Source organism: Pelodiscus sinensis, chromosome 4, assembly GCF_049634645.1.
Source record: "Pelodiscus sinensis isolate JC-2024 chromosome 4, ASM4963464v1, whole genome shotgun sequence".
In the NCBI taxonomy this organism is placed as follows: domain Eukaryota; kingdom Metazoa; phylum Chordata; order Testudines; family Trionychidae; genus Pelodiscus; species Pelodiscus sinensis.
In genome coordinates this window covers 124,003,709-124,026,308 of record NC_134714.1, presented here as the reverse complement: position 1 = coordinate 124,026,308, position 22,600 = coordinate 124,003,709, and the positions used below count along the sequence as shown (strand labels likewise).

Sequence of the window (22,600 nt, the reverse complement as noted above, 5' to 3'; positions counted from 1 at the left end):
CCAGTGTAGACAGCTGGCAAGTTATTCTGGAAAAGCAGCTGATTTTCCAGAATAAGTGGCCAGTGTAGACACAGCCTTTACTGTGTAAGGCTCTTTCAGTGGCAAAAGATCCTGCAAATCTGCACGAACTTACACCCTGAACCCTAGAAATTGGGTAAAGGTGTGGGGTAGAGAAATTTGTACAGGTCGACACCCTCCTGCATATAACTCCTGCCCCCCCCCCGCCTTCTGTCCTGAGCTTTCTCCTATACCCCAAACACTTTACCTCAGAGCCTGCATTCCCACAACGAGCCCCCTCCCATACAGAGCCACTCAGCCCCACCATTGCTACAGATCATCCCTGTGCAGAATGGATTTTATGTGCACCTGTATGGAGGTGATGTGTCACATCCTCCCCTTATTCATGCACATAACATTCATTCTGCACAGGGACATAACATTTAGAAAGAACCCTGCCTGGGACCCTTCTCCCTCCTCTCTCCCAGCAGCCTCTCCTGACCCTGCTGCCACTGGGAGGGGAGGCTCATTTTTAGGGACCCTTGCTGCCTGCCAGGAACCTGTCTCCTTCCTGTTTCCTGTCGGAGTTGACAGCAATGGCCAGATGTTCTGCTCATGCCCACTCCTGCTGCAGGCCTACAGGTGTTCATGGCTTTCTTCTGGGGCTCTTCCCCACACTGACTTCTCTTCCCCTCCCCTCCCCCAGCACGCTCTTGCTCACTCTCCTCAGCATAGGCTCTCTCCTGTGCTGTGCACCACCCATCCGTACGTAACAGGCTCTGGGGTGCTGGCTCCACAAGTGTCTTTGTTGTGGGTGTCACGCCCACTGCGTCTCTCCTGGGAAGGAAGCAGCAGCTGCCCCTGGCCGGCTGCCGAAAGGCCAGGCCTTCCAGTGCCCCTAGGTGAGCCCCGGATGTCTACCCCACGCTCCCTTCTGGGCTGCTTACACGCCTGGCTGGCCAGGCAGCCTGAGCCCACCGGCCCAACTAGCAGAGCCCTGCTGAAATGATGAGGGAAGCCAGAGGCCTCCACACTCCTATCTTCCCCACCCAGCCCAGCATTTGGCACAGTGCCAGCCTTAAGGGTTTTGGCTGCAAAGAATAAAGCCGAGGTACAAGAGAGAAAGGTATGTTTATTGAGCCCCATTCCCCTGGCACGTGGCTCTACAAGTGCCTGCCTCCCCAGAAAGAGAGTGAAACATCCTCCTCCACAGGGTGGCGGCACCCACCCCTTTTCTTTGGGCCAAGAAGGGCCGGCTCTCATTAGCACTCTCCCATGCCCTGCCGGGTATCCAGCAAACAGCCCAGCAGCTGAAGGGCTGTGTAGTGAGCATGGGCCAGTCATCATCAGTGGTAGGGTGGTGGTGTGGGAAAGGTCCCCTACAGAACAAATCCGTGTGCCTCAGCGTGTCTGGTGGAAAGGAGGGCAGGGGAGGGCACTTCTAGGATGCATGTGATGTAGGATCACAGCTAGCGTGCCACTCTGAGGCCAGGAGGAGAGCCCTGCCTTCCCCAGCTCTGGAAACAGCAGTAGATGGCCAGGCACCAGTCGTAAGGGAGCAAACAGAGCTGGAGATGGACGTCAGAAGTGTGGCAAGGGGAACCCTGCCCAGAGAGAGGCATAATAGCCAGGACATCCCCTTTGTGGCCAGCTGCCGTGGTGCTAGACTCCGTGAATTCCATGAGAGACCGCGATGACCCCTGCTGCCAGGAGGATGATGATGAGGATGACTGTGAGAAGGGTCAGGACCAGGGCCAGGATGTTCAGGCACTTGGCAGTGGAGCCGTAGCTGCTCGCGCCACTGACATCACCAACGACTTTGCGATCCCTGGCCTGGAGGGAAGCAAATGCAGCATATGAACCTTGTGGCTCCAGGCAGGGTGTGTGAATCTCAGGGCTCACAGGCCCGGAGCCCCTCCCATTTCCTGGCACTCAGGCGGAAGGTCTGCTAGTTTCCCCCACACCTTGGGGCCTGTGAGACTCTTGGGGGTGGGGTGAGCCACGTGTGGGACTCTCCAGATGGTGAAGCAAGGAGCGGAAGTGATAGAGGTTGGCTGTGGGTGAACACCTGGGCCTGGGGAGAGGGGGATGGGCAGGTCTGTGGAGGAGGGGCAGCAGGACCTAGGTTTAGGAAACTGGCAGCTTGGCTTTTTGGAATGCCTGCAGGAAACCGGTCACTGAAGGGGAGAGTGAACCAACCCAGAAGCTTCCTGGAAGGTGGGGGCTGGGGAGCTCCTGCAGCCCTGTCTCTCCCCCTCCTCCCCCCCCCCGTAACTCCCTGTGTTATAGAGGGGCAGAATGCAAGTGGTACTCGCCCTCCCCCCCATGTCTGGCAGGAGACCTATGACCATATCAGAGCCTTACAAAGCAGCACTGGGGGCTTATCTGTGCCCCCCCCCCCGGGCGGTAAGAGGAGAGGGGCAGTCCCCACCCGCCCGGGGGTCCCTTCAGCCCCCTTCTCTCTCCCAGCTGTGGGTTCCCCACGGCTGTAGGGCCCCACCAGTAGCGCACAGCCCCCCCGCCCCCCGGGGCTGGTCTCCCGCGCGTCACTAGCGGGCCCCTTACTCCGGCCCCCCAGGCGGGTTCGCCGGAAGAGGCCCAGCCAGGGAGCCGAGCAGGGTGCAGCGAGCGGGGGCAAGGCGCGGGCTGCGGAGAAAGTTACTGCGCAACTTTGGGCAGTTCCCACGGCCAGAGCGCGGCCGCCGGGGCAGCGCAGCCCCTGGCGCCCCGCGGCTGTGAGGCGCGCCCCGAGGGGGCGGCCGGGGGCGCAGGGGTCGCTCCGCGCGGCCCGCCCCCGCTCACCTTGACGGAGAAGACCAGCGCCATGAAGCCGAGGCAGCAGAAGTTCAAGTAGAGGGTGGTGAAGACGGACCAGAGGACGTGGTCGCGGGGCGGGGGCTGGTAGGGTTGCATGCTGATGACCGTGGAGGTGACGGCGGCCCCGGGCGATACCACGCCGATCTCATGCTCTTCCTTCAGGTGCTGGTAGTTGTGCTGCGGGAAGGGCTGGCTGAGGGCCGGGAAGGGGAACTGCGCGTTGTCCATCGTCTCGCCGGAGCCTGCCGCTACGCACTCCTGAGCAGCTCTGGGCTGGGACAGGCGTGCGCCCTGATCAAGGAGCGAAGGGGTGGAGCCCGGGAGGGGCTGGGTCCCTGTTTCCTCCCTTTATAGTGTCCCACCTCCTCACGCTTAAGTTTCGGTTTCCCAGCCTGCTGAGAGCAGTTTGGAGAACAGAGAGAGGATCCAGCTGGGATCCTAGGGCCCTGCAGACACAAAAGGCCTAGGGGTAGGTGCCTGATATAGGACTTTTCACACTTGGTCTCTGATCACCCTACCGATGGGCTTCAGCTGCTCAGCCAACACCCTGGAGTGCCAGCCCCCTAAGTGGGCCACAGCTAAGAGCACAGATTGTTTAGCGTCACTTTTATCCCCCCCCTCCCCGCCCCCTGTAGGCTACCGCTGGGTGGGATGGAGGCCTCAAGAGAGACAGGCCCAAAGGGCTGACAGGCACTGCACCCCCATACACGAAGGCATCTGCTTCTAGCGCTTGGAGCACGACACATACATGCTGGGATTTTTGAGAGCCCAAGGGATGTAGACACCCAGCTTCCCTCCAACTAGACCCAAAACGGGATCACACATCTCACGCTCCAGGACAGGTGTGGAACACCCAGTCATGAACAGCTGGAAGAAATCTGACAGGTGCATAACAGCAGTTTGGTCCCATAGACTGTACATCCCCCTTTGCCTGCAAGGTAGGATCCCTGATGAAGCATAAATCAGGTAGCAAGTTTAAAACAAATTAATTTAAAATTTAGAAGCTTCAGGGGGTAGCCGAGTGAGTCTGTGCAGGAAAAAAACAACCAATGGTCTGGTAGCACTTTATAGACTAGAAAAATATGTAGATGGTATCATAAGCTTTCGTGGACACATTTTGTTAGTCTATGAAGTGCTACCAGACCATTGGTTGTTTTTAATTTAAAATTAATTGGCATTAGGTTTAAAACAAACCAAAGCAAGTATTTCTTCATGCAATGCATAGTTAACCAGTGGAACTCCTTGACAGAAGATATTGTGACTGCCAGGACTTAACGGGGCTCAAAAAAGAGCTAGATAAATTCATGGAGGGTAGGTCCATCAATGACTACTAGTGAAGGTGGATAGGAATGGTGTTACTAGAGGCTAGGAATGGGTGACAGGAGTGGGATTGCTTGAACCTGTTGTGTTCATTCCCTCTGGGAGCATCTGGCATTGGCCACAGTCAAAAGACAAGATACTGGGCTAGATGGACTTTTGGTCTGACCATTCACAGTATGGCCATTCTTATGTTCTCAAAGCCCTTTATAAGAAGGGGTCAGTTATCATTGCCTTCCTTTTTGCACATGGGGAAACTGAGGTACAGGCCCATGAAGTGACTTGCCCGGGGTCACCCACTGAGTCTGTAGCAGAGCCAGGAACAGAGCCCAGATTTCTGAATTCCAGCCCAAGCTGCTAACTCAATCTGGCTTCTAACTGCAGGTAAGAGTGTGACTAGGACCCTCAAAATGTAGCCTACAACCTGTGGGGTTGGCAATAGCAGTGAATGCTGCTGGGCTGATGTGAAATGAGGCAGACTTGGGGGTGGTCTTCCAAGGCTTGTCCTGTTTCCATGTGTCTGCCCACCTCCCGGGACCTGCTGAATTCCCATCTCATGACTGATAATATCTTGCCAGATTGGAAGAAGTGGCGCTGTCCTTCACAGCATAACCATGTTGCCGTTGTTGGGCCCAGAAAAACAAGGCCTGGTCAACTTTATGCTAAGGAAAGTTAACAAAGGCTAATTTCGTAGGCCTCTGAGTATTCTTGACCAGAACCAGGGAAGTGGTTCAGACAGAGGCGTGCCCTCCATGCTGGCTGAGGTTATAAAAGTAAGATAAATGATAAATTACATATTTGTACCAACTGCGGCTTGCTTTGGGAACTGGTCAGAAACTCCCTGTTTTTGTTCCCCTTCGCTAATCTTACCTCCCTATTTTTTGCCCTTTGTTTGTACCCGAATCTTTTGTCTCCTTGTTCCTGGTACCTACCTTTTGTGATTGATAAGAAAGTTGCTGATGCATTATGAAGCGCTTCTGGCCACAGTGTATAGTTGGCTAAGATATGCATAGATATTTAAAGTTTCTAAAAAGGGGGGTAAGTGGCTTGGGTGAAGAGCTTATGACGCAACGGAACTGTCTTTATAAGCCTGCCTGTTACTAAAATCGGGGCTGGTTCTCTTCAGAGACGGGCCGCTCTCTATTGTTGTGTGCACTCTTCAATAAAGAGCTTGTGATTGGACTTTGCTGGTGTTGCCTGTCTCTTTGCGGTCAGACAACGAACCGAGCCGTTTGGGCTAGAGTCCCTGACACCGTGCCCTCTCCTTGCGTTACGCTTAGTAGCTCTGCACAAAATAGAGCTGTGATGGATAGGCAGGCCAGCACTCGGTGACTAAAAGATTAAACTCAGAGGTAGCTAGGGGGTGTTGGCAGGGAACCAGAAGAACCAATGGAATACAGTGCTGAAATTTGAATGGTAAAGATTACCTGCTTGCCGTTTCTCTTTGTGTGATTTTAAACCAGGAGTTGAGAGAAACAGATGATTTAAATCCAGGTAGGACTACCATGTTCCAAGGAATACTGGTCATGGAAATGGACTGAACCATGAAGAGATCGTGGGTACATAGGGAGAAATGTATATTTAGTTGTGATCAGGTTATTTTCTTTGTTTTGTTGTTTGGCTAACTTCTGTGTGCTAATTCATGTGGACTCTCTTCCCCCGTGTATCTAAGCTACAGCCCAAAGATACCATGTTTCTTTATGTTTTGATCTGGTCTTTTCTTAGTTGCTTTGTAGCACCTAGCAACCAAGTACGTTTGATCAAGTATATCTTTTTGTTTTGTTAATAAAATCACCTTTTTTAAGGAGATGATTTGATTCTTATGTCCTGATAAATAACGGGGGTCTGTGTGTGTGCCTGCCTAGACTGAGAGGTCAGCTATCAAAGACTGCAGTTTGTTTTCTGTGTTTTTTTCTTTTTCAAGCTTTTTTGTGGTAAAAGAGCTTAGGGTAGGCCTTGGGGAAAAGTTCAAGTGTTTCTTCCTGGTTTTCAGGGTTTTAATTCACTTGATGGTGGCAGCCTATCTCCCCGGGCCAGTGAATCTGTGACCTTGGGGAGTTTTTGTAAGCAGAAGCCTATAGAGGCAAGGTATTTACAGACTTTGTGGGCCCTCACCTTCTGCACTTGGAATGCTGGAGTAGGGAATAGACCTGACAAAAGCAAAGGAGGCAACTCACTTATGTCTGAGGTGCTTAGTTGAAGTGGTTCCTGTGGCCAAGAGGTGGCCTTGGGTGAGCAGCATCTGACAGGAGCAGGCCTCTAGGAGCCAGGCAAGGGCTCAGCCATGGAAGCTGCTTTTCCTGCTCAGTAGAGACAGGGTGTAAGTGATGCCTGAGGCAGCCGGAGAAATCTGGAGCTGTTTGTTTGATGAGGGATTAGCCTGTTTGCCGACTTTCCCTGCTGGGTGGGGTAGGTAGCTCTGGTAAACCAGGAGCTGTCTGCTCAGGCCCTGCTGTTCACTCAGGCCCTAGGCCAGAGCTGCCTATGCCAGCAAAAGAGGGCCAGCACTGTAGCTCTTCCCCAGTTCAGCCCTGTGACTGTGCATTGGGAATCCCCCCTGATCCTGCACCCCCTTAGCAGCAAGATGAGACTTCACCAGCCAGTGGAACAGAGAGGCTGTGTCTACACTGCACCCCTTTTCCAGAAAAGGGGTGCAGTGTAGACACAGCGAGAGGGTTTATTGCTTCTCCAGGATACAGCACAGCATAGATGTGATGTGGACATAAGGAGTCAGGGGCTGGCAGCCCTAGACCCCTTGGGACAGGGGTGCCTGGGCCCCTCAACTCCCAGCACTCTGCTTAGTCTCTTCTCTTCATGGTTTTCCAGCCAAAAACTGCCCAGTTCCCAGGCCCAGCTCCCCAGCCAAGTGGCCGTCTCCACCTCCCTTCCTTTGTCTCTCCCCCTGGGAAGAGACTTGTTACCTGTTCAGGCTGGGACTAGGTGTCTGGGCCAATACACATGTATGGGGTGAGTCGGCGGGAGTCACACATCACAGCGTGGGGGAACCCCGGGTTACAGAGCAGACAGAACCCCCACTACATCACAAGCCCCACCAGGGTTGGTAAGCATGGGGCCGCTAGGGCCGCCAGGTGCTCTCACCAGCCCCAACAGGCTTAGAGGATGGTAAAGGAGCCTGTTCCCTTTCTGCACTACTGCTCCTGCCCTGACTATCCCGGGTGAAGCTGGCCGAGGGTGGGGAAAGAAGGCGAGCTAGAGGGTTAGCTAGCGTAGCTAGTCCCAGAGGCTCAGTTACAGACTAAGGAGCTCTGAGAGGCTCCCCCACTCCTAGCGCCCACCCAGTGGCAGAGGTGACGTGGGACAGAGTCAGTGTTTGCCTGGTGATCTGTCACAGGTGCGGGACAATGACAGTGACCAGTTCCTGCTGGGTGCGGTTCCTTTCCTCTACCATGAGATATGGTTGAGATAAAGCTGATGTAGCGGGTTTCCCCTTCCCGTGTGCTTGTCAAAAGTCAGAGGAAGTGGTGCAGAGGTGTGTGGTTTGCTGTGAGGATGTGATTCTGCACCTTTCTGCCACAGGACTCTTTCCTCTATGCCCTTCCCCTAGCAGCCTGCTTCTCACTCGGCAGGAGCGCAGAGCCCACTGTCCAAGGAGCCAGGGTGCAAATGTTGCCTGTCTCCCTCCCCTGCCACAGCTGGAGCTGAACAGGACCCAGCCTGGGGCTGGGAGCAGCCCAGAGAGCATGTTCATGCCTGGGGAAAGGCAGAGCTGGTGTTTTGCATGAGCTGATCTCTAAAGCCCTGTTTCCGAGAAATCTCGTTGTAGCCCGTTAGCTCTCGCTTCCCCGACTTGCATGGGAAGACCCGCCTTTCCAGCTGAGTAGGTTTCTCACGTCAGAGAAAAAGTGAGCAGCAGAGCCCATGTGGGGGCGTCAGGGAGAGAACAAGCTGGATTCATGCAGTGGCTGTCGACCCAGCAATGCACTGGCCTCTCCCTACTGCTGCCCCAGCAGCCCTACCTCTGTTCTCCCTTGGGACCACCCACATATCCACCCTCTTACTCTTTCCAGTAAAGCCCCCTCATGCCCTTTCCTTGGCACAGACCATTCGCCTCTCTTCTCTCACCCTCTCCCGGGCCCGGAGTTTACAGACTGGATTCTGCTCCTCTGTATTCCTGACCCCAGTGGGCTCAGGAGTCCCTTTCTCTCCCACTCCCCCCAACTCTGCCTTCTCTAGTACAGCTCCCCTGCATCCTCTGCTCAGCTTCCTCCTCTCTGCCATTTCTCATGTCCTGTCCTTTCTTGGCACAGCTGGCCTTGGCTCTTCCCCTTTCTCCCCCAACCAGATCCTCCTGTGAGAGAGAGAGGCTTTTAAGAATCCAGGATTTAGCACTGATTGGTTTTGGTTTATAGGCCATTATAAAATCGAGGTGTGTGTGTGTGTGTCCTTCTTGCTAAATTCAAAGTCAGATTTCTGAACCCACCACAGCTGTAGGGTACATGGAGATGCAGTGTTGTCAGCCTCCAGCATTCAAAGCTCAGGAGTCAGACCCAAGAATAATCAGGATGTTGATTTCAGCAGCAGTTTACTAAAAAATGGTTTGAGGTTCTTTCATTGCCCGCTGGTTCCTGAGTTTATAGGTTCCCTTGGATTTTCCTCCACAACTACAAGGGCTAGGAGGAGCTTAACTTTGGGAAACAAGCTCTCTCTCTCTCAACTTTTTCCATGAATTTTTTTGACCCCGGTAGCTGGAGTCTGCGGATAAATGCCAAGTGTTACAAGATTCACAATAAACACCACAGAATTTTGCAACTCTGGATCTGGGATTTACGTTTAGAGACATCTCTAGCTCGTGTGTTTATGTGTCTATGAGTGTGTATGTGCATGTAGGCGTGCAGATGCACATGTGTTACTGTTCCCTTCTCCCATGCCCCTTCTGCTTTTTCTGAACTACATCCAGAGCCCACAGAAATAATGGAAAGAGTTGCAGCAACTTTGATGGGCCTTTCAATGTTTCCTATGAGCTGTGCATTTGTGCATCCATTTAGGGCAGATTTAAAAACCACCCAGCTGATTAGAAGAGCTCCTTCAACTGGGTGTTGTTTCTACTGGGGGTGCACATTCGCCCATGCATCAGTGCACATAAACATTGATTCTACATATGGATAGAAAAAAATCCACACCTGGATGGGAAAGATAAGAGGGAACTTTTAAGTCTGGATCAAAATGTCTGTGTCCCCCTCGCGCCAGCTCCTTTCTGTGGGTGCTGCTCTGGGTGTGCTGCAAGTTGCTCTGTCTTCTGGGGGGAAGGAAGGTAACGCAACAGAACTTCCTCTTATGTCCTTTTTAATCGTGCAGCTTAGTTTACACACATCAGGAGAGCAACAGCTTCGGGCCCCTTTCTCAGACACTGGGGCTGAGCATACCTGGGGCGTTTTAACACTGCCAGGGACTCTTCTTGATTAACAAGGAGCTAGAAGACTGCTTCAGCTCCATCCCAGCTGGGCAGTCCTTTTTAACAGATTCTTGCTTAACATTTCTGTTGCAGTAGCATCTCAAGAAGTGGGCTGTGCCCAAGAAAGCTCATGATCCCATCTACATGTTTTATCAGTCTGTAAAGTGCTACCAGACTACTGGTTGCTTGTTAAGTTTATCCTGTACAGACTAACTCGGTTCCCCCTCTGAAGCTTCTGAACTTGACCAGTTATGATGTAAACTTCAAAGAAATGTGCGGAAGGATGCAGCAGCAGACGTCCAATTAAGTAAAGTCTGTGAGTACAATGTTTCATTTCTACTATTATTAATCACCATGATGATTATCAATAATATTAAGTTGTATCTTTTCAATTATGCAAATGGGCATTCTTATACAGCTCTTTGTTGCCCACTTGTTCTGAATTTGGATGTAGTTTGGCTCTTTGTTTTGAAAAGGTTGCTGATCCCTGAGCTAAGCTGACACACAGCGCTCTTGTCCCAGAGGAGTGTCCACATAAGGAGTTGCACAGTATACAGGCAGTCCCCGGGTTACGTACAAGATAGGGACTATAGGTTTGTTCTTAAGTTGAATTCGTATGTAAGTCGGAACTGGCTCCAGATTCAGCCGCTGCTGCTGAAACTGACCAGGGGCTGACTACAGGAAGCTGGAGGCAGAATTGCTCTGCCCCCAGCTTCCTGGAATCAGCCATTGATCAGTTTCAACAGCGGTTGAATCTCGAGCCTGGGACAGAACAGCTGGGCTGCCAGGTAGGTCCCTGCAGGACCAACCCGGCAGCACCCCTGCTGCTCTACCCCAGGGTCCACAACAAAAGCCTGGTCTGCTGGGGAGGGGGCGCACTAGCTGTGCCCCCCCCAGCAGACCAGGGACACGGGGAGCAAAGCCGCAGCGGCGGTGGGGAGCCGCGCCTCTGAGGCTTTGCTCTGGCAAAGCCTCAGAGGCGCGGGACCCCGCCGCTGCTGCGGCTTTGCTCCGGGTGTCCCTGGTCTGCTGGAGACAGTCCCCAGCAGACCAGGGACACCCAGAGCAAAGCCGGGGAGTCGGAGGAGTCTCGCGCCTCTGAGGCTTTGCTGTGGCAAAGCCTCAGAGGCGCGGGATCCCGCCGCCGCTGCGGCTTTGCTCCCGGTGACTCTGGTCTGCTGGGGACCGTCTCCAGCAGACTAGGGACACCGGGAGCAGCTTTTCTCGCCCCTGAGGTCGAGGTGGCGGGACCGCTGCGCTCTGGGCGGTCCCGCTGCCTGCGAGCTCCGGGGTGAGAAAGCCCTGTTCGTAAGTGCGGATCCGACATAAGTCGGATCCGCGTAACTCGGGGACTGCCTGTATAATCAGAGTGGTTTCACTGGTCACTTCCCCCAGAGTCAGGCTCTTAGTCCAGCCTTGCAAATATCTAGTCTGCAGCCTAATCACAGCAGCAGCACAGGAGTTAAATCCCTGTTCCGCAATCATGCTTATATCAGAAGTATGAATGCTGTTCTCCTATGTGGCCTACCAGCTGTGAAACTTGCAAAAAGCAAGACAGCCACACCTAAATCTTGCTGGAAGCTCCCTTGGCCTTATTTGAATCAAAGATGGGACAGAGAGGTGTCTCTGTTAGCATTCAAAATGGACAACAGAAGGTCCAAGACTGGAACCTCTAGGACCCAACGCAGGGGAGCATTGCCTGATGGGAAATCTCTGCTCTGGATGCTGACGAACCCAATCCTGCAAGCACCCAGGTCAGTAATGATCAGATTAATTTTAGTAATAAATCCTCGATTGGTATCCAAAATACCAAAGCTGCCTAATTGCAGTAGGAGCTCCTCCCCACTCCCAAGGAACAATGCCCACAGCCAGGAATGAGTAGTTCTTATTGTCTAGCCTGAACAAAACAACTTGGGTGTGCTCCCTTAAATCATCAGTTTGTCAGTAAACGAATCTAGTGCCCCTCCCTTGATGCATTAAACCATTGCATATGCTCAAGTAGAGTGTTCTGATGCCTGGATCTAACTCCAGCCCCAGTTCCATCTTCTATTAACTGGCCATGCTGCAGGCCAGGGCCGGACCAGCCATTCTGGTGCCCCGGGCAGACAGTTTAATTGCTCCCTGGGTTGAGGGAGGGCTCATGCACGGCCCGCCCCCGCCCGGCGCGTGGAGGAGGGCATGCGGAGCTGGCAGCGGAAGATGCACGTGCCTGGCCCGGCCCAGCCCAGCTACCGCTGCTGGTGCACAGCCCGAGGCTGCCCGGGGCAGGCCGAGCCTGGCCATGCAGGGCCCCGCAGCTGTGGGGGGAAGGACACTGCTGGCCAGCTCTGCAGGGGTTAATGCGGCCCCCACCCCGGGCAGCTGCTGCAGGGTGGCCGCTAGGAGCTGCTGCAGCCCGCAATCCAGGAGCCGGGCGTGCGGCACCTGATGACGGCTATAAGGGGCGCTGTGCAACCCTTACAGTTGCCATCAGGTGCCCCCCATAGGTTGGCGCCCCGGGCAGCTGCCCGACTAGCCCCCCCCCCCTTAATCCGGCCCTGCTACAGGCTCTGCTCTGCACGTCTCCCACACTCTGGATCCCCAGCTACCATAAGGGATGTAAAATCCCATTTAATTCACTAACCAGATAAACATATTGTTTAATCGGTTGAAGGGGAGAGTGGGTGCACATGTGCACACACACGCTGCAGCCAGGAGCTGAGCTGCCTCTTCTTGTGCTGTGCCTGGGCCTCGCCATGGACAGAGGCTGCTCCAGCATCCCGATTGGAACAGTCCCTGCCTGACAGAGCCAGGGAGTCGTTCCAGTCCCACCGGTTAACCTTACCTGGTAAGCCTCACCTGTTAAGGGGTGAGGCTTTACTGGTTAACTAGTTAAACCTTCTCATCCCTAGCTACCCTGAGGGTGAGCCCACCACCCTGTCCTTCAAAGGCTAATGCCCTATCCCTGAGGTCACTGGAGATCCCACTCCACCTCCCTATTTTCAACAGGTCCCTTTTTCTGCTTTCCAAATGTGGAAGCCAGCTCCATCCCTGGGGCAGCCGGTGTTGGCTGTCTGGCCACTCCCAGGGTGGGCTCAAGGGAACCACCTGGGAATCATGATCAGTTCAAATTTCATGGAGGGGTGAGGTTTCTCTCTCTCTTCTTTTAGTATAGCTCCTCACCCTGCCTTTATAGCTTAGTTCTGGTTTGCTAGCCCTAACTTTTGTAATCAGCTTTACGTTAGATTTAATATTGTAACTGTTTTTTGTTTGGCTCTCCTCTTACTGTAATTTGTTACTGCCTGGAAATAAATAACTTTCATGTTTAAGATACTTGCTTTTCTCTCTCCCTCCCTGTCAGCCAACGGTCAGGGCAGGGTGTGTGTGTGTGTGTGTGTGTGTGTGTGTGTGTGTGTGTGTGTGTGTGTGTGTGTGTGTGTGTGTGTTACCGAGAAAAAGGTTTAACGTCCGTGACTTTACTGCTAGGACTGGGGTCCCGTCGCAGAAGGCAGCCAACAGGCTGACAGACACCCTGGGTTTATAGGAAGAGCCTATTACATCTCAGATTTTAGCTGCTAGAATACAGGATCCCTTCGCAGCAGGCAGTCTAGGAAAGACTGAGAGATGCCCCAACGGATCTGTCACCTGGGAGTGACACAATCCAAATGCCCAAGCTCTTCCTATACCTGTCCCTTGTGACCGGCTGAAGATCTTTTTAAATTGTGCTTGGTTCTGTTACAGCAACTGAAGGAGTCAGGTTAAAACTTAAACAGTTACTATTTTATTGTTACAGGGTAAACTTAGCTGTTAAATGCTACTACTGTGTTACAGATAACACAGCCACTACAAAGGACAGGACAGAAATTACACTAATAAGTCACTTACAGGTACCATGAAACCCTTTTGGTTCTCTGAGCTCTTATTAAATGCATGCAAATAGACACCTAGCAGGTATATATTCTCACCCCTGTGTTCCATACTTGGCATGGCCAGAGTCTTTCTCTCAATCCCTCGGGAAGAAGTAGGGCGAGGTTGGGCGTCCCACAGACCTCGGGAGTCAATCAATACCTGCCAACAGGTGTAGATGATTGGAGCTCAAATGGGGTGGGCTTCTGAACCCCTCTTTATACCCCTTGGGTAGGCTTCTTCCTGGTCTCAAGTGGCCAATTAGGAAAAATGGCTTTGAACACCAAGTTTCCCATGAAGGGTGCAAAGCATAATTCACACCTGGGAAAATGCAGACAATGGGCACCTCTGGTATGTGATGGGCGAAGATTCCTCTCCTGGGACAGTGCAGGCATGTCAATTATTGGTACTAGCCATCAGGGTGACGGGAGGCCCCGGGTCGTCAGCTAGCCCATTTACTGTCTGGTTTCTGTTTATGGTAGAGTCAGGGACAGGCAGCACACCTGCGTTCCCAGGGCATCAAAGGCTGACTGCCTTTCTCTTGCTCTCTGGGGGCAGGGGAGGGAACCAAGATGGGGTTCATGTCTGGCTACACTCCCCTCCCCCCACGCCCCTTTGTGGGTGTTGTTTTTGGCTTCTCCCATTCACTCTGCAGCAACACTTCTTGCACCTGAGCTAAAGATCCCTGCAGCACCCACAAATCCTGCGGGGTTTGATCCTCAAGTGGGTTACTAGCAGAGTGGTTGTGACGTGAAAGTGGGGGCAGGGACGTGCTGAACTGGGGGGCATGAGGGTAGCAGCTGACAGTGCTGTTTAGCCCAACCCGATGAGTCCAAGGGCACATGAGGGTCCCAGCTTGGCATTGCTGTGCAACCCAGCCCACTGAGTCCAGGGACAGAGAGAGAGAGTGTGTGTGAGAGAACAACCCGCTGTTTGAACCCAAGGAGGGTGGACGGGCACCAGCCCTTCCACTTCTAAAAGCCCTTCCCTCAGCCTTGCAGGAGGATCAACTGGACCCAGGGGGACAAATGATGGAAAACAGAATCAAGGGGTGCGGGTCTGTCACGGCTCACAGGTTGTGCTCATGCTTGGCCCGTCCATCTCTAGTGCAGCAGCCCCTTCTCAGGGAGTCCACTCCACTGCAGCGACCCTCTCTTGGGATGCTCACTCTCACCTCAGGGGTCCTCCCCTCCGCCTCTGGGATGGCACCTCTCAGGGCCTTCAGCCGCCTGCCTCCGCCGTGAGCCCCCTCGGGGGACCCACTCCCTCTGGACCCCTGGGGCCTCCACTCGCAGAAGGAATAGCTCCACCCTGTTCTCCAGACCAGAGCAACTATCAACCAGCACCAAACAGGAGGGTCTACTGAGCTCTGAACACAGCAAAGAATCTCTCAGGCCAGTAGGCCTGGGCTCTCAGCCCACACGTCAGTCTCCCCTGCAGCCAGCTGAGTCCTGCCTGCTCGGCTCTCAGTCCCCCCAGTCTCCCAGCAGCCCCTCCCCAGTCCATTGTCTTCTCCCCAGGTAACAAGTTTGCCTGGGCCCCTCTCTTCTCTGCCCAACGTTCTCCCCTTGCTGGGGTGAGCTGGGATGGTTGCTGGGGTCCCTCTCTGCAGCCCATTGTCTGTCGTCTGGCCAGAACCAGCTGTGTCCTCTGAGCAGGGCCGGGGTCACCAGAGTACCAGACACCACAGCTCCAATTCTGCACTGTTCTCTGAAACAACAAACTCCCCACCTTTATCACATTAAACCAGTAACTTCTGGGCACTGAGTGCCCCCCTGTATGCAACACTCCCTTCAATCCCCCAAACTCCCCACATCCTCACAGGATCAAAGGTTTAAAACAAGGGAACCAGCTGGGGACACCGAGCAGAGAACCCCAGACAGCGCCTACTGTTCCCTGAACTTGTCCAGGGAGCCAGTGGACACCGCCCGGAGGAACCCAGATGTGTGAGACCAGGGAGGAACAGAAATAGGCCCCACAGTTGCAGTGTCCCCCTTGTCCAGCATCCTCTTCCTGGAAATGTACAGGGCGACTTTTGCCAAGGCCAGTAGGAGGTTGACAAGAAGGGTCTAGCAACTGCATGGTGCCATGGATGGGGTGTGCATAAATAAAAAGGTGTGGAGAAAAGTGCAGCCAGAACCTCAACAAGAGGTTCTTGAGGAACCGAAAAAGGGGCCGCAGCCTGGCGCACTCAACATAGGTGTGTGCCAGGTTTTCCCTTACGTCACAGAAGGGGCAGGCGTCTGGGATTGGGGTGAACCACGTCAGGTACACGCCTGTGCTCACGGCTCCATGGAGGAGCCACCAGCTGATGTCCCAGATGGGCCGTGAAATTAAGGTGGAATAAACATTGGCCCATCGCGTTTCCTCACCCTGCATAGGTCTTAAGTCGTCCCACCATTTGATATCGGGGCAGGACACAAAGGTGAGGAAATGCAACGTGTGGCGCACAGGCATTTTCAAATGGTCTCCCGGCATGGTTCAAAGACAGCCCAGCTGCATATTCTGTAGCTGACTGGGGGTACAGGGATGGGGAGGGAAGAACCCAGCCCTGGGGAACCTAGGTCTGCAGGAGCGCGCCAGTGGGAGGGTAGTGGGAGAAGCAGAGCTCCATATGAGATCACCAGTGACACAAGCAGCACACAGATAGAATTATCAACCTGCCTCCCCCAGAAAAGTAACCCTGATAAATGAGCCTACCCCCAAAGTTAATGGGCCAGTCTGGAGAGAGGGGATCATGGGAGGTGAGAGCCTTGCTGGAGGAGATTGCATGTATAGAGTAAGACAGGGGCAGTATGAAAACGCTCCACCCATGGGGATCAGAGACCCATTCTATGTCTTGGGCCACCACCAGCTTCATTCCAGTTGGAAAAGCTGGCACCTGGAGATACAACTGCAGAGGAGACGCTGGGAAGAGCAGTCAGGAGAAAGGCAGACCTGGAATCAGGGCAACTCGAGCAGCCCAGGTGGTAGGGGATATTCTGACCTATGGTGCGTCGTGCCCCATCTTTTTTTAAATCATTACATTCACTTGCATCACTTTGCAGCTCCTCTTTTGGATTTTTTTGTGGGGGAGGAGGGTCTAAAGAACCGCTGTCTCTCGCCTGCATTTCTCCCCTTCCCCAGTACGCTACATCCTCCTGCCTTCCCCTCTGCTTCAGTGAGTCTCCCGCTGGGCCAGAGGAAGTTGTCACCAGGGGAAAAGAAGGGAAACCTCAGAAACTTGACCCCACCCGGAAGCAGGCCATAGAAAATTTGTGCCTGCTTCAAGATTAGAGCTGGAATGTGGCCTGGCGCACATCAGCCGCTGAGAATGGGACGATTAGTATGTTATGAAAGCAAGCTGGCAGTGGGAGGGGCCTGGGGCCCACTGAAAAACAAACTCTACGTATTCTAGGAAATAGCATGAAGTGGGAGTTAACTGAGTGCCGAGGATGAGAGGAAAAGTCTCAGGGGAGTAGCCATGTTCAACTGTAACTTTTAAAACCAACAAGCAGCCCTGCAGCACCTTAGAGACCAACAAAAGTATAGAGATAGTATCATGAAGCTGCCCCTTTCTCTCTACGCTGCTCATCTGAGGAAATGGGTTTTGCTCATGGAAAGCTCAGGATACTATCTCTATATTTTTGTTAGTCTCACTCTAAGGTGCCACAGGACTACTCGGTTGTTTGGGAAGAGGGGAACTTATCTCCGGTAGGGGTTAATGGCAAGTTCCTTTGCCTAGGGAATCAAAGGAGTGTAATGCATTTCAACCCCCAGGGAGGTGGTATCAATGCATTGTCCTGCCATTCCTGTCACCCAGGGCTCCAGCCACGTAGAGGTTAAGAGACATTCTTCCAAAGCAGGGATTGGCAATAATTTTAGCGAGGGAGGGACCTCTCCAAGAATTTTGGGAAGTGGTCACAGGCCACACTATCCTATCATATTAATGGACGAGCTGTGGCGTCTGGGAGGGAGTTTGGGTGCAGGAGGGGATTCAGACCTGGGGCAGGAATGTGGGGGGCGGGGGGGTGTGCACGGTCTCCGGAAAGGGGATCTGACCTGAAGCAGGGAGTTGGGGTGTGGAATGGGGTGCCAGGTACAGGCATGCCAGGTGCGGAATGGGGCAGCCAGGAAGCCAGGAAGCACTTACCATTGGCAGTTCCCTACTGGTGGCACACAGGGGTGCTCGGGCAGACAGGCCATGGTGGCCCCACACCGCTCAAAGCTGCTGCAGTGCTGGGGCAAACATGTTTCTGCATGCCCCTTGGGGGGAGGGGCAGAGGCAACTGATCAATGTGAACGGGGGGGGCGGGATAGCCTCTGCCCCAGGCCCTCCCTCCCTGCATTCACTGGCAGTGCAGAGCAAGGCAGCCCAAGCTCACATCTCCCTCCGCTGCATTGCTCCATGAGTGCGAGTGGGGCTGGACCCCTATTACTGGCACCAGCCCCCCTCCACTAGTCTCCATCCTAGCTACTCTACTCCTCCCCCTACCTGCCCAGTCCCCACCCACAGCCCACTCCTCCCCCTACCTGCCCAGTCCCCACCCCCAGGCCACTCCTCCCCCTACCTGCCCAATCCCCACCCCCCTCCTGCCCCCTGCCCTCCCAGACCCCAACCTCTAATATGCTCCTGCACTTACCCTCCCAGTACCCACCCCCAGTACACTCTTGCACCCTGCCCTCCCAAACCCCAACCCCCAGTACACTTCTGCATCCTACCTCCTACCCAGAAATAAGAACGAAAGGAGTGTAATGTAATTAATGCAAATCAGCATAGGCTTTTGGAATGCAATCTTGGACTGCATAACGAGGAGAATCTGGAGTAGGAGTAGAAGGTTATTTTACTTCCATACTTGACAGTGATGCAACCACTGCTGGCCTGCTGCATTCAGTTCTGACACCCATGATTCAAGAGGGATGTTAATAAGTTGGAGAGTCTTCAAACTGGAGAACATGCCTATTGGTGAGAGCCTCAAGGATCTCAAACTTGTTCTCTTAACAAAGGAAAGGTTAAGGGTGATTTGATTACAGTCTAGAGATGTACTTACCAGGAGAGCAAATATTTAACAATGGCTCTTCAGGGCAGCAGAGAAAGGCATAGCTGGGCCTGGTGGCTGGCAGTGGAAGTTGGATACACGTGTATTGGGGGGCAAGGCACATCTTTTGAACAGTGAGGCTACTTAACCACTGGAACGCTGCCACCCCAGCACACTCCTGCACCCTACCTGCCAAGACCCCACACCCCCAGCCACCTCCTGCACCCCCCACCCTAGCTCCCTCCTGCACTCTCCCTTTCTTCCAGACCCTGCACCCCCACTCCCTGTCTGCTCCCTGGCAGTCCCCTCCCACACACTGAACCCCTCATTTTTTGGCCCCACCCCACAGCCTAGGAGCACCCCACAAAATCTACGCGGCCCTGGTCCTCAGAAGAGTTATTCTGGCCCTGGGGGAAGCCCTGAGCCTCCCCCACTCCAGGGCTGGAAGGGAACTCCGGTGTCCTGTGTTGCATGAGTGAGGTGTGTCTCTTTTCCCCCTTCTTCTCAACTGGGGGCCAGGTCACTGAGGAGGGTTTTTTTGTTTTGTTTTTTGCTTTTTAATTATGTGTGGCCCTGTCTGGTTTTTCGGTGGGTCAGTGGCCTCTGACCCACCCCTGCTTTGCAGCCTTCCCTTCACAGGCCCAGGCAGGACCCCCAGAATCTTCTGCACATTCAGACAGATCCTGCCCCTCAACCAGAGTTCACGTGGGACATGCCCCACCCCCAGACTCCATGCCCCTACACATACACGCGTGTCCAATCTCACCCTCCTTTCCCCCAGCCCACTTCTCTTTCTGTGCACGTCCTCCGGGCTGTCTGCCCTGCTAACCACACAGCAAATTCTGCTGGGCACGGCTCTGTGAGGCATGAACCAACATGCAGCCCTGGCAGACTCTTGAACTGGTGAAACGGAAAACCAGGCCCTGGGCTGGTCTCCTGGAAGCAGGGGCAATGTGCAAAGAGGGGGCATGAGGGCACATGTGACCCCCCCCCCAAGCCATGGGCCGGAAGGATGCGGGGCCAGAGCCTCTGGGCAGCCTAGGGAACTAGCGGAAGTGCCTGGCGCCCATAGCAAATGTCACCCCCCTCCCCCACCAGCAGCAACAGGGGAAGCAGAGCAACACAGCTGCACTCCCTTGGCTGCCAGCTGTGTCACTCGGGAGGGGCGGGACCTCCCCCCCCCACGCTCACTGGTGGGAAGCAGAGTGACCACTGGTGAGCACAGGGGAGAGGGAGAGGGCAGCCCCTGCTGCTGATGCCAGACCCCCACCAGTCCCCCAGGCCATGTCGCTGAGGGAAAGGGGCTTGGGAAAAGAGGCGGGGGGGCAGGGTGGGAAGAGGCAGGGCATGAGCAGGGCTTGAGGTGGAGGGGACATTGTCCCAGCCTTCCCCTGGGCTAGGGGCGATGTGAGGAGCAGTCACACGGGGAGGAGTCACATGACTGGACTAGTGCTGCCCCGGTCCTTCCTCACCAGTTGCCCCGGCCTGGAAGCGGTGCCTGGGGAACAGAGCCGGCCAGTGCCCTGGTAAAAGCAGGCTGTGAGATCACTTGATTCCAGACAGCTCCCTTGCTGTATGCAAGGCGCAGTGGGATCCCGAGGCCGAAATCAAGTGGAAACAACCTGCCTCTGTGTTTGGCTCCCTCTCTCCTCGGCGTTGGTCCCTCCCCCAAAGGCAGCAGCACCAGAATGATGGACGGTCTGGGACCTGCTGCATAAAGGGGGCTGTGTCCTCTTGCAAGAAGAGTCTGGGGAACAGCTGGTGGCCCCCTTCACACTGCTGTTCCCTAGGCAACGGAAGCGCCTCAGAGACACACTGGAAGTCCGTCTTCGGAAGAGCGGCATCCACTCAACGCCCTGGGAGGCCTCGGTGCAGAACAGAGCAGAGTGTGCCACGGCCTAGCCCAAGCCAGAGCTCACCTTGAGGAGAGCCGATATTGATGCGCGAGAGACAGAGACGCGACAAAGGAGGAGGGTACAACAGTCCGGCCAACTGCTATGTCTCCTCCAAGCTTACACGTGTCACGTCTGTGGGAAAACCTGTAGGGCCACTTAAAAGCCCACCCAGGAACCCCCTTGGCAGATGTGCACCTCGCACTGAGGGAAAGCTGATGAAGTGTTACCTCGTTATTTGCATCAAGGCAGGGCCCTGTGCAAACATAGGTAACTCACCGACCCATAGTGCCAATCACAGCTGCGTCAGGGGGACTGTCTATTCATTCTACTCCCTGGCTCTTCCTGCCTGCCACCAAAATTCTGTTGAATTTTGCACATTGCACTTCTGCCACCAACAGCATTTGGCCTTGAGTTTGTCCTGTCCTCTGCCCTGCAAACTGAGATAGAAGAGCCAATACCTTGTGCCTAAATGTCAGACAAGGCAGGAGTGAAGAGTACAGTAATTCCTCATTTAACATGTGCCCGTTTAACACGTTTTCATGATAGCACTATTTTTTTTTAAGGAACGTTTTTTGAATTACACGACCCTCCCCAGAATAACGTGATTTCCCCAGCTGACCTGTTGCCAGCGGCTGCGTGGGGCTTCCCCCATCTCCCTGCAAAGCGGTGGAGGGTTCGCCACTCGCCGCGCCATTCCCCGTTGACTCCCCCTCACTAGACGCTTTGCCCCCTCTCTTTCACCCCCGCTTGCAGGCCGGCGGCTGGGTTTTCCCAGCCAGCCCATTGCCAACAGCTGCGCAGGGCTTCCCCCGCCTCCCTGCAAAGTGGCGGAGGGTTCGCCGCTCGCTGTGCCGTTCCCCAGTGACCCCTCCTTGCCGGACGCAGTGCAGGTCCCAGCAGACTTGTCACAGGGGCATACTCCCAACCCAATTCCTCCTCCCCTCTCTTCCCCTTCCCTTCCCCTGAGCCAAACACCTCCCCTCCCTACTGTAACCCAGTCCCCTTTCTCCCCCACCCTTATGTCCCTGTCCCAACACACACCACTGCTTGAAACCCCCTCCTTTCCATTATTTTCAATGGGAAAATTGACCCCGCCTAACACGTTTTCACTTAACATGATCATTTTCTGAAACGTATCTATAGTGTTAAATGAGGAATTACTGTATTACAGTGTGGAGCAGATGTCTCGTAGGAATCATTCCTCCAGACCCTGGGGAGTGTCAGATCTGCCTGAGCAGATACCATGGATACATAATAATAATATTTTGGGTAATGCAAACGGCTCACCTCCCTCCTCCCATTGCTTTAGTCCCTTCTTGCCTCTCTGGTTACTTGCTCAGTCTCCTCCCCTCTTCCCCTCCTTCTCTGTCCCCTCCGCCTCCTGCCCCACTCAGCCTTGTTTCCGTTCAGTCCTATGCTTCACTGCCATGCTCAGGCCAGCATCCCAAAGGGACTGTTAGGAAGGCAACTAGACAGGGAGGTACATTAGGGGAGTGTTGATTTTAACAAGCACTGGGCTATTTCACCCATAGCCTGGCCAGTCCTTTCCTGGAGAGCTGCAGGCACTCCTACGCCAGGGTATGAACCGCTGGCTTCCCTCAGACACCTCTCCTCTCCTCCAGTCAGCTGAAATGCTCAGCAGCTGGAATCAGATGGTGTTATTATTAGTATTGCAGCTGCACTCCCAGGCCCCTCGCAGTAGCAGGGCCCCATTGTGCTGGGCACCGCACAAATGGGAGGAGACAGGCCCTGGCCTGGAAAGCTCCCAGGCAAAGTGGGAGACGGGGACTCAGCATGCAAGCAGATAACTGAGTACAGAGGCTCAGAGAGAGCAAGTGCTCATGCAAGGAGTTTGTGGCAGAGGGACGTGAGAGCCAAACCAGCTCACCAAATCTGACCAGGAACCAGAGCTCCATGTTTCCCCCTGGCCCTAGCAGGTCTACAGTGCATAGTTTTAAATAGGGACGTCTTTGTGTAGATGACAACACGATGAGCAGATAAGCCTGAGCTTATCAGTTCGTCTTGTCAACTACACACATTTACTCCCCGCACCTTGCTGCCTCTGAATCAGAGGCAGCAAGGGAGAGGGAGAGGGAGCAGGATCGGGTGCCTGTGAGGAGCTGGCTATAAGCAGGCTCCCCACAAGCACCAGATCCAAGTACCCCCCCTCCCCCGCCACGCACTGCTGCCTTTGATGGAGAAGCAGTAGTGTGGAGGTTGAGGGGTATAGGCTGGATGCAACACACATGGGAAAACGG

At 54.2% G+C, this 22,600-nt stretch overlaps 1 protein-coding gene and 1 long non-coding RNA gene across 2 annotated transcripts in view; one reads left to right on the top strand and one right to left on the bottom strand.

The window, feature by feature from the left end:
* Positions 1 to 1,109: 1,109 nt before the first annotated feature.
* LOC102451606 (interferon-induced transmembrane protein 1-like) lies at positions 1,110 to 3,141 on the bottom strand. The gene is made up of 2 exons (XM_006131654.4): positions 2,800 to 3,141; positions 1,110 to 1,830 (listed from the first exon to the last, which is right to left on the bottom strand). The coding sequence occupies exons 1-2, from the start codon at positions 3,040 to 3,042 to the stop codon at positions 1,660 to 1,662; spliced, it is 414 nt and encodes a 137-aa protein (XP_006131716.1). The 5' UTR covers positions 3,043 to 3,141; the 3' UTR covers positions 1,110 to 1,659.
* A 134-nt stretch (positions 3,142 to 3,275) lies between these two features.
* The window catches only part of LOC112547205 (uncharacterized), a 31,824-nt gene continuing 12,499 nt past the window's right edge, over positions 3,276 to 22,600 (top strand). Inside the window, exon 1 of the long non-coding RNA XR_003090961.2 lies at positions 3,276 to 9,860. This is a non-coding gene — a long non-coding RNA (uncharacterized LOC112547205). The remainder of the gene's footprint in view (positions 9,861 to 22,600) is intronic.